This window comes from Ambystoma mexicanum, chromosome 9, assembly GCF_040938575.1.
Source record: "Ambystoma mexicanum isolate Mex_15411 chromosome 9, UKY_AmexF1_1, whole genome shotgun sequence".
Lineage (NCBI taxonomy): Eukaryota > Metazoa > Chordata > Amphibia > Caudata > Ambystomatidae > Ambystoma > Ambystoma mexicanum.
The window spans coordinates 389,906,806-389,924,138 of record NC_090931.1 but is presented as its reverse complement, the minus strand read 5'-3'; the positions used below and the strand labels follow the sequence as shown (position 1 = coordinate 389,924,138).

The window sequence follows — 17,333 nt, the reverse complement described above, 5'->3', positions numbered from 1 at the left end:
GTACAGTTACAGGTAAATATTTGTAGGACATTGTGCTAGCTTTTCTCAAGATGAAAGAGAGACTGGTCCTTCCTGCTGTCTCCTGCGAAGTGGGATGGTGTAGCAGGGCACAGCAATATAATAAATTAGCAGTAAGAAGAGTCTCGGGAGGATAGCTCAGGGGCAACACTCTCACCTTCGAAACAAGATGACGCTGAGCAACACAGGTTCGATCCCCTGGTCTGCGCTTGAAAACCTCTGGTATAAATAGCCAATTGTAATACACTGGAAAAGCAGCACCCAGGTAGTTGGGGGCTACGTCGGTGATAAATGTGATGGTTGGAATAAAAAATAAATTGGTATAGAGATTGACTGCATGCAACATAGATTTAGGATAAAGCAATAACGGCCCAGGACCAAAGTTTTCTCTTGGGCTTTAACGGCAGACCCCAGTGCCATTACTGGGCTGGCGAAGCCTGCAGAACGCCAGATTATTGCTATTAGCACCCCGACGCAAACCCTGGAGGTGCTAATGGCAATAGAATCAAAATAAACCGCCTGCACTGCTTTGTTCGCAACGGTGGCCGGGGAGAGTCAGGATTGCAATGGAAATGGAAGGCGGGGCTCCACTCTGAGCGCCTCATTTCCATGGCTTTACCCGGAAGCCGGTTGAAGGAGACCTTAGAAGTTGAGGAGATTTTGCTGGGGGGAGGGGTGGACTGGGGGTGGTTTGGTGGGACTAGATTTGGGGGTGGGAGTCTGGGGAGGAGGGAAAACAGCAGCGCCGGGTTCCGCGACAACTCTGGTTGCTCCGAACCCAGGCTTGCATTGGTAGATTCGGCCCGGGTTTGGAGCGACCTGATGGTCTTCAGCACCCACCAAGGGTGCTAATTGTGAGTATCTGTTCCTTTCAACGTCAGTATTGTTATCTTTATTTAAAAACACATTTTACTTTCATTTAAAAGATAAGATTCCCTTTGTTCCCGCGTCCAATTATCAGGGGAAGAGTCTACATTTTTCAAATTGACATCACTTCAGCCTGCAAGAAGAGCAAAAAGAGGCGATCATGGCGTTCATCGTAGCCCTGTTATTATATTCTGTATCTGCTGGGTCTGACTGTTAGGATAAAATGCCCTGTATCTTTATGCAATATAAAAGCAGGCAGCCATCCCTTGATCTTACTGACCCACGCTCACTGCTTTCAGATTAGAGACGTGTATAAACTTTCATACATGTATTTGTATTTCACCACATATTACATAGAACTAGTATTTGAAACCAATGGTCTCTTAAAACCAACAAGTCAAATCTCTGTTTCAAACCAAGCTTCCGTTAACGAACAAGCTAGATATGAGTCCAAATACTTTCGCCTACCAAACAAGTGCCTACTTGTGCACACGTTTTGTGCTGCTTTGCTACTTTAGGTACATATTTATTGATTTAAGAATGCTAACTTCTCATACATTCAATTAAACGTTTTTAACTTTGAACCTAGAGCAACTTAATAAATTTCTTGAAATCCAAATGAACAAAAACTAAATACTGAAATCAAGTTCTTCCCTGTTTGTCCAAAACCATCAAGGACCATATTGACACCCTCACTCCTGCCCTGGCTGACTTCTGCAACTACTCCTTCGACACTGGAGCCTTCCCCTCCCCTCTGAAGCACTCTTGTGCACCCCCTTCTCAAGGAACCCACAGCTGACCCCTCCTGCCCAGCTAACTATCGCCCAATCTCAATCACTCCTTTCCTGGGCAAACTCCTGGAAAAGCTGGCCATCTCGCAGCTTAACGTCCACACTGACTCTGTTGGTTGCCTCCATGACCATCATTCTGGCTTCAGAGCTACCAGAAGCACGGAAACTGCTCTCCTGAACATCCGTGAAGACTTGTTCTCTAACCTTGATTCTAATCTCCCCTCTGTCCTCATCCTACTCGATCTCGCTTCTGCCTTTTGATACGGTCATGCCATCCTGCTCAATAGGCTCAGTGATAACCTGGGTATCAATGATCAGGCCCTGCCCTGGCTCACTTCTTTCCTCTCTGATCGACCCTCCCAGGTCCAACTTGGGTCCTTCCTATCCTCTATCTCACTCTCTACTTGTGGTGTTCCTCATGGGTCTAACTTCTCTCCCTGGCTCTTCAATTAGGCCTCCCTTGCTCACTGCATTGCTGCTCTCTGCTCCAACTTTTAGTGCTATGCGGATGACACCCAGCTCGTTTTCAGGCTCCCCTCTGCCACCTCTTTTCCCCCTCTCATCTCTGAGTGTCTGTCTGCAATCCAGGAGTGGTGTGCCGCCCACGACCACTGTCTTAATGCCAGTAAGACAGAAATCCTCCTCATCAGCACCCCTGCACCTTCCTTTCCTGTCACCCTCTGGCCGGCCTCCCTTGGCCCTCTTCCTGCTCCCACATGTGAGGCTAAGAACCTCAGGGTCATCTTAAACTCCACGCTTTCTTTTCTCCACACATCTCTGATATCTCTAAGAAGTCAAACTTCCAACTGCACCTTCTCAGGGGTATTCTTCCTTTCCTCTCATTCCCCCAGAAGCTCACCGTCTGTAGAGCTCTGGTATTCTCTAGGCTGGACTACTGTAACAGCCTCTTCTTAAATCTGACTGCTGCCACTGTCCGCCCTCTGCAACTCATCCAGAACAAGACTGCAATACCTGTCCTTGGCCTCAAGCCCAGGGATTGTATCTCTCCAGCCTTGAAATCCCTTCACTGGCTCCCAGAGGCTTCAAGGATTAAGTTCAAGACCCTCTGCATTGTCCACAGGTCCTTCTGGGGGCATTGTAAAATACTTTCCTACTCGAGCTCTTCTCTCCTCCACCTCCAATCCCTCAGGGTCAGTCGCTTCTCCAAGCAACGAGTTGGTGGTAGATCTCTTTCTTCGGCTGGAGCCTCCCTCTGGAACAGCCTCCCTACCTCTCTGAAACTTGAGGAGAACCATCTTCGGTTCTGGAAGCACCTCAAGACCTTCCTCTTTGCTTCTGCCTTCTCCCTTGCTGATCTCTTCTGCTTCTGCACTGGGCACCTGGCTACCCTCTGAATTCGTGCTCTGATCCCTGCCCTCTCAGCTGCATACCTGCACTGTCCCCTGGCAACCCTCTGCACTTGGGTCTGTATCTGCAACCCTACAGTACCCTTACCGGCACTTATTGACACCCCTTGTCTTCACTTAATTCTTGTACTTGTCTCCTGCTGACCGCACTACCTGTTGTTTTGATCTTGTGTTCAGCACTTCCCACTCCTCCTCTGCCCCCTGCATTCCCCCCCTCCCCTGCACTTGCACCTTCTCAATGTCACTGGGCCCAGTAAGATGGTTTTGTCCTTCCCTTGCCTCGTCGCGCCCTGAAACACTTGTTTATGGGCGTGATATAAATAAAATATATATCATATCAAGTTCTTTTTCCGACCATTTTACTTTTAAAATGATATTCCTATTGAAGGCATCTCTAATGGAACCCACTTTCAATGTCAATTATGCTGTATGATTTGATTCTGCTTTTTTCATGGTTGCTCCACGTGCAATTATTTAGAGTCCTACTCCTGTATCTGCTTATTTCATAGGCTTGCATAGGCCCACATTGTATACATGGATGGGACAATTATTTGCATGCAATATGTGATAAAACCTATTAAAAATGAGATACAAAAATAAGACATTCAATAATTGTAAGTGAGACACATCAATCACACTAAGATCTCTTACCTTTGTCCAAGTCGGTTTTCCAAGTCGGTTTGACTGCTATTGTTCCAGTCAAGAAGCTGTAATACTATGCCTGGAAAATAGTAAATGGCTTTGCCATTTTTTGGCACACAATAGTCGTTAACTAACTCAATGCGTAAAAACATTGCCAGAATACAGGTGTGTAAGTGGCAAAATAGGGTGTTGGTATGATCAATGTTTCTCACTTGTAACGCTCTCCATCAAAAATGTAAACTGATCCTGAATTATTCTCTTATTTTGGCATTTTTTTTTTACATTTTTTTTTAATAAACATAATAACTTACAGACTTGCATAAACATATACGTGCATCACACATACATTCTTGGCTGTCTGCACCCCTCTTCCTCCCCTCATATATCCCCCCCCCCCTCCCCTACCCCGGCCTACGTCGCACCAAATAGTAACACCACCCGTCTTTATCATTCATCAACCCCTTGGACCCACTTGTACAGGAATAGTCTGAGTCTTTAGTTCCCTGTGTAGAGCTGGCCAAATCCGCAATCAACCGCCTTCACACGTCTAATCCCCCCAACCCCTCTTGTTCCGTGTTCTGACCCACTGCTTCTTGCCACATCACAGCTTCTGCATTCGGCCATTTTAACAGGTCTCTCCACCATACGTGTACTACAGGCCTCGTCTGTGCTTTCCGTCCCATCGCTATCCTGCGTTTCACCAGTATATATGCTAGATCCTTAAGCTTACTCATATTTCTAGCTCTCTTGGGTTTTGTGAAGCCCCCTAGCAGACACGCCAGGGGGGAATCCGATGTCCAGGGCGATATCCGCTTTTGCTAATGCTTGGGCTACCTCTGCCCAGAATCTCCCAATCTCTGTGCAGACCCAGAACATGTGGACCAGATCTGAAATAATCTCTCTGCACTTCGGGCATGATTGTGTTGCTCTCGGGCTGAACTTTGCTATCCTGTTTGGCGTTATATATGCTCTGTGGGTCACATATAATTGAATCTGTTGGAGCCTTTCATTTCTCGATACCTTTTTGTGGTACGCCATAGCTCTAATCCGCATTGCTTCTGACATTGGTTCCTGTAAATCTGCCTCCCAATTCTGCTTTGTTTGTCCTAACTCTTTTCCCACTTTGGACATCAGCAGCTCATATATTCGCCACTTGTGTTCTCCATCACTGATTTTTCCAGCGTACCTGTACGTTCAGCGAGGGCCCTCACGTACGTTCAGCGAGGGCCCTCACATTCTGTCTAAGCAAGTTCACGTCAATACTGACTGCTTCAATTTTGGCCCCCAAAGACTCCTTCAATGATTCTATGGCCGCCAGGATCTGTTGTTTCCATCAACTAGCCTCTGCTCCTTTAAAGGTGTTGACGTTGCTTGGGGGGGACTCTACATCGAGAGCGTGGTTTTGGTGCATGCCTCCAGGGTGAATAGTTTCCCATTGACTTTCTGGTGCTTGGACGCCATGGTTCATTTCCATCTCGTCTGTCTGCCCTTTTGACAAAGTTAAAATAACCCTGGCGTTGTGATGTCGCCTCAGTGCGGGCGAATCATGTCGCGCCCACCCAGCTTCCTTCTGAAAGTGCCCGATGCATCTGCCTGATGTCGTTTGTCCCACTTGACGGGTTCCTCAGAGTTCCCTCCTCTGCGTTATAGTTAGTGGCCGAGCAGTAGCCTTCTTCCGAGCACCGACCGGCCAGTGCGCACAGCGTCTATTAGCTACTCTGTCGTGGGCCCACCTCCGTGTGGGGCTGCACTGCGCAAAATGTTACTTCGACCTGTGATAGCTGCGTTAGTGTCAGGTTTCCTTCCCCTATTCAGGCTATTTTCCCTTATTCCAGTTTCCTTCCCATTATTTCTCTTTATTTATCCTTTTTAGATTAGCCTTGTGTGGGTGGGAAGTTTTCTATTGTAGTTGGTTTGGCCTTAACTTGCTGATTCAGAATCCTGGTTCTGACCCAAGGCAAAATGGAGTCTCACAGTGACAGCTCTGATTGGTTAGAAGACACTGCTGAACAACAATGAACATTCTAAACTGTCACTCTTTGCCTTTCATCATCTAAACCCCAGCTGAGAGGACGTGTTTAGTGGCTGCTCCTGCTTTAGACTTCGGCCTGGTGGATTTTATCCTTCAAGCGTTAGCAGTTGAGCGGCTACTTTCTTGGGGGTTTCTGGAGAAGCTATCAGTTGTCAGGAATTCGTTTTGAAGACAGGAAACTCTGAAGATCCTTAAGAAATCGTTCTGGAGATAAGTGACTTTGTTTGTACTGCAGCTCTGTTTATCTTAATGACATTTACTTGAGAAATCGTAAAATGTTACCTTTCAATTTATACTATTGAACTCTCTGAGTGCACTTGAACGCTATTTGTAAAAACGCGTACTACGTGTAATCTGAAACTATCGTTGAACCTTGCGCGTGCGAGAGTATTCAACTGCGTGTGTTTTCCAGCGCGTGTGCTTCCTAGCGCGAGAATCTGTTTGTTGCGTGAGAACTCTAAAGCGTGTGTGTTTCCAGCGCGTGTACTTCCTGACGCGATAATCTGTTTGCCACGTGAGAACTCTATAGCGCGTGTGTTTTCAAGCGCGTGTGCTTCAGCGCGAGAACTCGATTGCGCGTGTGGTTTCTTGCGCGTGTCCTTTTTAACGCGTGTACTCGATCGCGTGTGAACTCTTTGCGTGTGGGTTATAAGGCGTGTGTGAATAGGCGCGGAAGTTCATCAACGCAGGAATTTATTAGCGCGTGTGTTTTCTGCGCGTGTTCTCGTTTGCGCCTGAATTCTACTTGGTGTGTTTTGGCAAGCGTGTATGTTTTCTGCGCGTGGACTTTGCTTACCGTGCGCGTGTTCTTCAACGCAGGAAGTTTTCAACGTGCAATTCATCTGTATTGAAATAATCCGCGTGTGTGTTTAGCACGTGTTTCTTCAAGAATTCACAAACTTTATTGAATTGTAAATAGTTTGAAAACAAAAGAAAAGTTTGAAAGAAAAGGAAAGAATAAATAAAGACAATTTAACTGGACAACTAGTGAATTTTGGAAAAAAGGCAAAGAACAAAACTTTCCAGATTTGCCCAAATTAAGAAGTTGCTGTGAATTTCAAGAGTCTCAAGTAAGCGAGATTTTCAGCTTCTTTACAAGCTTCTCTAAGAAATTTCAAGAGAAGAACCAGGTGTGATTCTTAATTATTAGTTAAGGATTTAAAGTCTTTCCCATTCCTAAGGTTAAGTAAGTAATAAAAGGAATTGTATCTGCTTTTCTTATATCCTCTGCAGGTTCAGCTTTGGTTAGCCTTGGCGCAGTCAGCCTGGTGTTGTTTTGTTATCCACTTCCCCCGTTCCCTTTGGGGTGTAGTTTGCAGAGCTGAATTGAAATCTAGTTCTGGGAATTACATTTCAGGGGGATTTTCGGGGGTTCAGCAGCTTCCGCGGACACAGGACCTCTCAGCCTGACAGTTAGTTTGGAGTCACAGTTCGCCGATGGTTCTCCGTTTCGGGCCTCCTTGACTGTGTCCCTCGGTACACAGTGTTTAGCCAGTCCTAGCCTCAGGCCGTCCAGGTGTTAATCTTTATGTTGTAGCCTGCTGTGTTCCTCACAGCCGAGCCATCAGTGTCCTACCGTTGCAGCAGACCTTGATGGAAGCCCGCTGGTCCACCCAGCCGCCTCACTTACTCTTAGGACTCCACTTCGCTCACCCTCCTGATTACGCTCTCCCTCTGGCTCATCCACTCTCAGCACCAGCGCTGTGCATACTCCGTTTTGCCCAAAGAAGACCTATGTGATACTCTCAGGTCGCGTGCATGCAACGCCGATGGTGATCCATGTGGGGGAGAGGACGTTTACCCCCTCGGGCGCAGCACTCTTAGACGCACTCTTCTTGATCGCAGCCCTCTAGTCACGCTTGCGTGCTCTTACCTTGACCACGGGCGGGCGCACAATGTTCAAAGTGCGGCAAACACTCGCCTCTCCATCTTCATTCAGTGCACCGCAGCTTCCAGACAGAGCCCCCTATACAGCTCTGTTTATCAGCCCCAGCAGAGTACTTATTGACAGCTCCCCACTGTGTACTTCTGGCAGCTTAACCTCCGTGTGTGTCCGGTCTCCTGGCACTTCGCTCACAACTTCATTTTCACCAGACTAGGTTACACGCTGTGTACATCCCACACCTTCTGCGACATCCCACACCGTCTGCGACTGGGCCTCCTGCTCCCACGTTGCACGCTCAGCTCTCATCCCGGATCTCTTCCAGCTGTGTTTGCTTCTTGTTCGTTCTGCCATTCTTTATTCTTATGGTCCTGCACGGCCGCTACGGGTGCCCCACTGTCTTACTTGCCTCACAATGGCTCTTTAGGAAGGGCTTGTGGTACTGCTGGGCATGTGTCACAGCACCCAGCAATGCTGTTGTGCTCGGGTCATGTCCTCATCCCTTGTGGCTGCCAGGGTTGAACTGACAGCAACGGACGCACTCTGCTTCCGAATTCTTAAGTGCTTCAGCCGATTTGCACTATAAACTTTCGGTTGCCCACCACCCTCACTCTGCTCGGACTGCAGCGGTGGTCTCAATTCTGCATTATTTGTACGTGTGCCACTACGAAGCTGCTGCCGCTCCGTTGGACTTCAGGGTACGTCACTGCTGTCTCTCACACCGACCAAGTGGCATCCGCGAGACTCTGCTAAATTACTTGCGGTCTTAAGTTCCTTTTACACAAGTCTTTGTCCCCGGCTGCGCCTTATACCACATAGCGGTCTTGGGTGATTCCACTTGGCTGGCTAGTTGTCCTTTGCTGCGTGGGTGCTGTTGTCCTTTTGCACTTAACTGGCTAGTTCTACGCTGCGTGGGTGCTGTTGTCCTTTTGCCCAGGTGCTACTAACTTGTAGTCACCCATGGCGTGCGCCCCACCCACACTGCCTCACTCCGCTCTTCAGTCCCCCCAACCTGCAATCCACGATCACGCTCCTTAGGGAACATCATCAGCGTGTCCCTGCTTCCCTTGTGCTGCGCCTCGTTTTCTGCCTTGCTACACCAGGCTTCCAATATTAGCTCCAACAGTGGCAACTTGGCTTCAAATGTCCAAGCTCTTGGCACCCGTGTCCGTTGGAGCCTTGTTCCGCTCTGAACAATCCGCTCTCTGCAGCGTACCGTTTGTTCCCTGCCACCATCTTGGGGTTCTTCTTTACGAGTAGCGACGCAATCTGCCTTCAGCTACCGCTCCGTCAATGGGGTGCCTCGGGGTCCCAAACAATGTCCAGCTGTGCTCGCCTTGTTTCTTCGGGCAGTGCTGCAGTTTTGAAGTCATAGGCTGGCTTAAAACCTTGTGTCTGGTATAAACTCATGGACGGATCATAGGAGCTCCACAAGACACGTCCTATTGCATGGCTCTGTAGACACGCCCCCTATTTTTGCATTTAATATGTATTTGCTTTATTTGAAGTTTCCACTGGAAGACACGCACACGCACACACACACGCACACGCACACACACGATTCCCACCACAGTATAACCTAAAGAATGGCTCTCAGCGGTTCCAACCATCTGACCCTGAAAGATGAGGGAGAGGGATAGAGATACATCAGGGTGTGATACACTGTGTAGAGCTGGTATGTGATATGAAAAGATATGCGTTCACTATGTATAAAGTGGGAATTAAAAAAGGACTACATTTTAAATAATTCTATTAGGCTGTTCAGAGTTCCTGTAAATGATATCCAATAAAACTATCAGGAATACTATACAATCAACATAATGTGTTCTGAAAAGTCTGTACATTATAAAATAAAAATATTGGCCTAAGAAATAATTTCCTGTAAAGCACTAGCTTAGTGCAAACAATTTTATATTTATTATTTTTAAGTCTTTATTTTGTGTTTGTTTTATATAAACCTTTACAAAATCTTTTAAAACATATATGAACAATATAATGTCAAAATACATATATATTTTCCCCCTTTTTATATAAAAAAACATTAACAAATGAATAACCAGCTAAAATATTCACCCTTATAATTTGATCCAATTTCATCCCAAAAAGATTATCTAATAAACAAAATACAATAAAAATGTCCTCCATATCTTAAAAAAACTACCTATTATGCACTACTTTCCCGATTATACAAATTCTAAAACGATCTACAGAACTCACCTGATATTACTTTTAATCTGTTTAATCTATTTTGCAAACAACTTTCAGAAGTGAAAATGCTCTTAACTTTAGTGACATTGAGCCACCATGTAGCAAAGTTAGCCAGAACTGATGCTGTTGAATCCATTCAGTATTTACAAATCCATTGAAATTCTTTGTCCTAGTGGTCAACAATTCCGGACAAAGCAGTAATAAATGAAAGTTATTCAGTTTCAGATGAATTTGTACATTGTATACATATACCCTTTGTCACTTCCAACGGATTACGAATGAAATGTATTTCACTTGTTAGCATAACATTGAATCTGAACCTCATAATCCCAATTTTCACCTTTCTACTAGGGTATTCGCTTAGATAGTGCTCCATAGAGACCGGGATTTTTTGTGCATACATGAATCTAGTATCTCCAACCTGTTTCTCTCCCAATCCATGCTCTTATTAATGTTTTAACCTTTGTCGGGTTGGTTCTTAAGGTATCGAGAGAGAGACACAGATTCCCAAGGATTTTACCACAGTCTTCCCTGAGATCCTTCATATAACCTACCGTATCATTTATTCCCAACAGTGTATATAAAGTCCAATCATGCGATTTTTCACATTTTCTTAACAGACACAATTTTCTCCACAAGACTATACTGGCAATTGACTGCAAACCAAGCTCATACCGTATTACCTGTATTGGAACACATTTCGGCAGGTACTAAAGGACAGATCGCCAAATCACACTTTCTATTACCTTAAATTCAGACTCCAATCTTTTTGGCCAAAATTCTAGACCATAACAGGTGCTTGCTAAGACTTTGCTTCTATAAAATTCCCTACCCTGCAAACGAGAATTAGCTAAATTTCCGATCCAGTTGCCTCATTTGTCTCATCGTTCCTGATACCTTTGATTTTAGATCATTTTTATGGAAGATTATTTTGAATCTTGCCACAATTGGGTAGCCTAGGAATTGCAAGTTATCTTTTTATTGCCAAAACACTGTTTTCCCAGGTCCACTTAAAATTCAATGACTTATTCTCCTTCCCTTTGGCCTTTCTCATAATCACTGTTTTTGAGGAATTTATTTTTAACTCTATTGATAGCATATATTCACCAAACACTGAAATGAGTCTTTGCAGACCTACAGGAGTGGAGTCCACTAGTATAAAATCGTCGGCGTATGCCGCCTAATTTAATTTTAATGCTCCAATTTTTCGCAAAGCTAGCGTTTTCTTATCCAGAACTTCCCCTACGTCCGACACAGGTTATACAATGCGAGTCCCGAAAAACACCCCTGGGGTATCCCTCGACAAGTTTTACATTCCTTAGATAGTAATCCCTCTGCGTTCAATCTGATCTTCATTTTCGAATCTCTATGGAGGTGCATCACAATGCTCAATAACCCCTTTGGCATTCAGAATGTATCTAGTTTCTTCCACAGTAAATTTCCATTTACCGTATCGAAAGCCTTACTTAGGTGCATTGAGGCCATAAACATATCATAATTTGTGGAAGACCAGGCCGATCTCTGCAGACAACTCACAAGTAATCACCCACAATGCGTGCCCATTTTTCGGAAACCCATCTGTCTATAATCAAAGATGTTGTTAAACGCCATTCCTCTATGTGCTCAAGCACAATCGAAGCGAAAATGTTAGTCCATATCCATTATTGAGATGGATCGATAATTCATAGGTAGCAGTCTCGAGCCCTTCTTAAATATTGCCACTATATAAGACATTTTCCATGTATCCGGAATGTCTTGCGAGTCAATAATGTTGTTAAATTCTATATGGAGAATCTTAGCCCACAATCCCACTTTCTGTTTCAAAATGACATTGGTTAATTTATTTGGCGCTGTCGCTCTTGATGTATTGGCTTTCTTCATTTTTGCTTCGATGTTACTCACTGAGATGTCAATTCTCCACCTATAGTCCTGTCTCATTATTATATTGCTTCCTGAGGAATTAGGTTTATGAATGTCCTCGAAGTACTGCACCCAAATCTCCTCACCAATGGGATTAGTTATGAGTAGATGTTGATTTTTTCTGTTCTATTTATTAAATCCCATAGGCTCTTGAGATTTTACCTTTAACACGATCTAGCATTATTTCTCCATTAATTTGATATAGTCTTGCTCGTTCGAACTTCAGCTAGTTTTTGCCTCTGTTTTAATGTTTTAATAACTGAATTTTCTCTTCCCTTTTCAACCCTGCAGCTCCTATTCCTTTGAATTATTCTAATCTCTCTATGCAGTGTGGTTTTCCCTTTCTTGTACTGTAGATTAAATACATGGTTTCCTTTGTTTTAGTCTTATTCTTTTGGCCCTGTGGTGGATGCAAATCCACAAAGATTTTCTGGAAGACCCTGCACTGAATATTTTATCGGTTTCTCTTCCAATGGGCTAGAGTTAAATTCCATCATCATGGTTTTATTAAATGGACTCACATTCTTGGAGGTCCATCTCAATCTGTTCCCACTCACATGGACCATTAGTTCCCTCAAATTAGCATCTTGAGATGCAGTATTTGCAAACCAGTCAAACTGAACACATTGCGCGTGGTCACTCGTATCCATAAAAGTAATCTCATAATTCAATACCTTTGAGTATACATTAGTTGTTTACGAATATATAGGCCCTCATTACGGGTCCAGCGGTATACATTAGTTGTTTACGAATATATAGGCCCTCATTACGGGTCCAGCGGTAACCGTGTGGGTAAAACTGGCAGGTAGCCGCCAGACCCGTAAACAGTTACCGCGCCTGACTTGCCGGTAACATCAGGGTATTCCAACCCCAGCAGCCGGTAAATCAAGCGCTGGTAACATGTTGTTCCCTATTCCCATTTGAGTCCCATAGGACTCAATGGTAATGGGGAACACAGAAGCACCTGCACCATTAATTACAGTGCCGGTGCTTCCGTGAAAGTCTGTGGACGGGTGATGGTCCGCCCGGCAAGTCAGACCTGCCGGGCGGGTTGGCACCCGCCCACCAGACTTATACTTTGCCGGTCCGGAAAGCTTACCGGCACCGTTGTTTCCAGACCGACAAAGTTGTAATGAAGCCCTTAGTCTATTTCCGAGGAGTAGCCCCTTGCCGCCCATGTGTGGGCACTAGTCTGCAAAAGTACCAACCCCCAGGTTTCTGCAAAATTAAGCCAGTTAACTCCTTCAATATATTTTTTCCTACTTCTTAGTACCTGTACATAATCAGTCATAAGATAGTTCATTCTATCCATACTTTTGATGTTACATATTGTATTAAAATGCCCTGCAAGAATCACGTCCCCTCCCACATGCAAGTTGTACCACTCTTCCATTCTTTGGTTCATCTTGCTGATAACCATTTCCAAATTGAGATTAGAAGTCCAACATACATTAATCAGTAATATGAAGGATGTTCCTTTTTACCCCCTTGACGTCAACCCCAGTTCCCAGAATGTTATCCATTATCCTCCATTCTTGAATTTCTTTAATTCTCCCCCCTTTTTGATTGCTGTTGTCACACCTGCCTTTGGGCTTCCCTTCACCCCCCGCAGAGCACATATACTAATCATATCAAATCTATCCCAGATTAATTTTGAAGTTCCCAGGTTTCTTGAAAAAATATTACATAATTTTCTTGTATTCCCTTAAAGGCCGTTTCGCTGGTGAGTTGGTGCCTATGCCCCCCTGGTGTTCCAAATAAGGAGCTTTAAAGTTCTATTAGTTTTAAAGTGGTTGACTTAAGGATTTCAATTGTGCTATAGATTCTTTTAGTGTAAGTGCCAGCCACTGCCAGTTTGGAGCTTCACCGCCTGGCACGCTTTGTCTCAATCTTCCTCTTTCTCTCTCCCCATTTTATAAATCATTCCTCACCCTGATTTCCGCTTCATTATACCTCTTGTTATTAAATACTGAAATGTCATAACCACATTTCGGCAGACTAAGTGATTCTTTCAGTATTACATTCCTTACCAAGGGAGATTGAATGACAAGTCTCACAAAGTCATAACGTTGCGGGTGGATGAAATCCACCAATTGGATATCAGCCGAGGTTATCAATCTTAATGCAGGGATCTCATGAAATAGTGCCAGGATACCCATACTATGCAGTGAACTAGGATCACCTTCATCAAACAAATAGTTCAGAATTAGACTGGGGCATCCGGGAGCTTAGGTGCATGTAGTTTAGGTACATGTGCACTCACCTCCTCTCTTTCAAGCCTATGAAGTCGTTTCTCCCTCTCTTTAAGAACCCCCGCTTGCGGCTGGCTCAAATTTTCCCCTTGACGCAGGCACTCATTCTCTCTTCCTTGCTCCCCTCTCCTTTCCGGGTTAATACCCCTTAATTTTTTCAATACATCTTTTTTTTTCCTCTTCATTCTCAATCTTTTTTTCCTCTAATATATTTCTGATGAGATTTCTTACATCCGATTCCGATAAAATGAAACCATTCTTTATACGTTCTCCTCCTTGTATATAGTCCGCCTCAGTCACCACTAGATTCCCCTTACCTACATCCTGTTCACCCTCATTTAAGTCCTTTCCAATATACGAGATGTAGCCTTTGAATTCTTCAATTCCGCTGCCTTAAGCCCTCTCATTTTTCCCTACTTTCTTTTGCGTTTTTCGAGATCACAATTCTTAAAGGCTCCTCCTCTTCCCTCCTCTTCCTCTTCCCTTTCCTTCATTCCCTCAAGCAATTCCTCGTCCGGCACAACAATCGCCTCACCTTCACCCCCCCGCTCTTGATTCCACTTCTACATCAATGCCCCTTTCTTTTACCGTCTCCATCACAATGTCATGTGTCAAACTCCCATCTTTTGCTTTGCCTCTTAGATTTACACACTAGTCTATTATAGCAAGTCTCTCTACAATATTTTTTAGACAGCCAGTATGTGCATTTTATTCTTTCTTTAACCATGATTGCATTTCCAGTAAAGACTGTCAACTTTATATCCAAATTACCATTACTAAGACCAACTGATTCTTCCTCCTCCTCCTCTTCAGCCTCTACCGCCCACAAATCATTAAGTTTTACCTTCCTTGCCAGTTGAGTCATTATCCCGCTTGAAAAAAATAGGCGGTGTATCCCCACACCACCTTCTCCCTGTTCTTCATTCTCAATCTACCCTCCACATTCTGCTCCACCTTATCTTCATACAAAGATTGAGAGTGACCCGGCACCCCTTCCGTCACATAATGCCCCCCTTCAGTGTCCACTAATGCTGCCACCATTAGAGCATCAGTTCCTTCAACCACCCCTCACAGTCATGGTCATCCAACTCAGATTCAATTGCAGGAGATTGTGCATGTATTCCTCCTTGTGGTAAAGACCAGGGGAGCCAACACTGTATCCTTCTGCGTGGTAATAGTTTTTTTCTTCATATCCATGTTTTATGGTGCTTATGGTACTTCTACCCTCCTATCATCTAGTCCCCCTTACCTACCACAGGTCTCAATATATGCCTCACAATTTCAACAAACTTGCACAGTTAAATGCGTTGGAACCGTAATCTTATCGTTGTTTAAGTAATAACATTTCCAAACCCTGTCCCACGCCCAGCAGAACAGCCTACAACAGGTCTCAGTATATGCCTCTCAATTTCATTGGACTTCCACAGTTAAATGCGTTTGAACCGTAATCTTATCATTGCTTACAGAAATGAGGTTTCCAAGCCCTGCCCCTCACCCAGCAGAACAGCCGAACAGCATACTCGCTGATGCGCACGGCCCAAGATTTATGTGCCGCCTTGTAGGCGTGGCTCACTCGATTGCTTTGTTTCGTTTTCTAAAAATGAGCAATGAATGGAAATTAGCTTTCCTTTCCTTTCTTGTTACAATCTTCTTACACTGAAACATATATTAGTTGTCCTTAATCACTGGGAGTCTCACCTTAGTTATAAGAGTTATAGAGTTCGTATGGTTTCTTCCAGCTTCTTTCAGTGCAGCATATCCAGAATTCTCACGGACAGCCTCCCCAGCCGAACAGCATACTCCTGAGCGTACTCGCTGATGATAATTTATAAGATCTTGCACTTAAAATTTGCAGAGGGTACATAACAGATCATTGCAAGTAATTGTTACAGAAGGCAATGAAGGTTTTATGGATGGCGATATTTCCTTTTGAATGCAAATAACAATAGGGAGAACAAGCCACAACATATCTCCCTTCCTTTGCAAATAGGTAGAACAGACAACAACCTCTCCCTCTTTCTATGCAAATAACAATAAGGAGAACCGACCATAACATCGCTCCCTTCCTATGCAAAGTTCAATAGGAGATAGCACAACCTTTCATACCATGTACATACTCCAACCTATATAGACTTGTGTGGGAAAAATAACACTAATACAGCACTACACATACACACTCACCTTCCACAGGTGACATCACACATCCTATGCAACACTAGGCATCCACACCCAGCGACTGCTTGCCCAAACCATGTGATAATGCACCAATTTGTCGTAATCTTGATGGCTGAAGATGCTCACAACAAATACCTTTAGCATTTTGTCGCAATCTTTGAAAGTCATTCTTATTCTCCAACAAACCACGGACAACATCCGACCTTTGTACTGCATTTTCAACTTTCAAACTGCTCTTGTCTTATGTAGAAGCTTTTGTGGGGATGACAAAACAATACGTTAGATTTTGGCCCCAATCACATTTCTGGATAATCAACTAATTTCTATTTTGCTATAAGGAAGATACTATCAGATTTAGTGGAGGATTAATTGCAGTAACATGTCAAATATTGGATGTAGAAACTCTGACTTCTTGCAGCACTTAACAGAAGGTCCATTTTATTCAAACCTGGCTTTCTGTTTCCTTGTTGCATTGTAAACATGCCATTATGAATTGCACACACTATTTATGGGAATTGATTGCCTTTGCACACAATGTATCTTGTTATCCTAATGTTGGAATGTGTTTGATACAGGGAAACTTCCCAGAGTTGGATACAGCAGAAGACGGGTATCATGGAATTTCTCCTGTGAATGCATTCCCTTCTCAAAACAACTACGGTAAATTTTAAAGTATAATTTTCTAATAGGTCACTTTTATTCCTTTTTAGTCTGTCTGCCATATTACTCATTCCTCCAATCACACTATGATGATGCCTTTGACTAGATTAAATCCTGATCCCGTGATGTGGATGTATGAATTAAATGATTCATGCATATGAATCACTTGCCTCTTTGCATTAGACCTTGAAGAGTTTCCGAACTCACCTAAAGCATACAACAGAAAATCCACTCTCCATTTGTAAATCATTTGCCAAATTTAAAAAAGCTATAACCTTTCAATTTCAGTTCCATTGGCTAGTAAATTTGATTCTTAATGGGCAGTGTCAAGAAAGGAACTGGACTAAACAGAGGAGAGGGGCTGCAAGGTTTAGTTGACACGGGTTGATTTAGATTGTGTATACAAAGGTGAGTAATTCAATGGTGCTCAGAATGGCAAATGAAACAAGAAAATATTTTTCTCGTATGCTCCAAAAAGTCTGTCCAGGTCATTCATCATTTTCTCAGTCTCCAGGTCAG

At 43.9% G+C, this 17,333-nt stretch overlaps 1 protein-coding gene across 1 annotated transcript in view; it reads left to right on the top strand.

Moving 5' to 3' along the window:
- Nucleotides 1–17,333, top strand: part of SUMF2 (sulfatase modifying factor 2) — a 236,291-nt gene that overhangs the window by 170,953 nt on the left and 48,005 nt on the right. Inside the window, exon 7 of the mRNA XM_069614876.1 lies at nucleotides 16,730–16,814. Within this exon, the coding sequence (XP_069470977.1) occupies nucleotides 16,730–16,814 (85 nt within the window). The remainder of the gene's footprint in view (nucleotides 1–16,729; nucleotides 16,815–17,333) is intronic.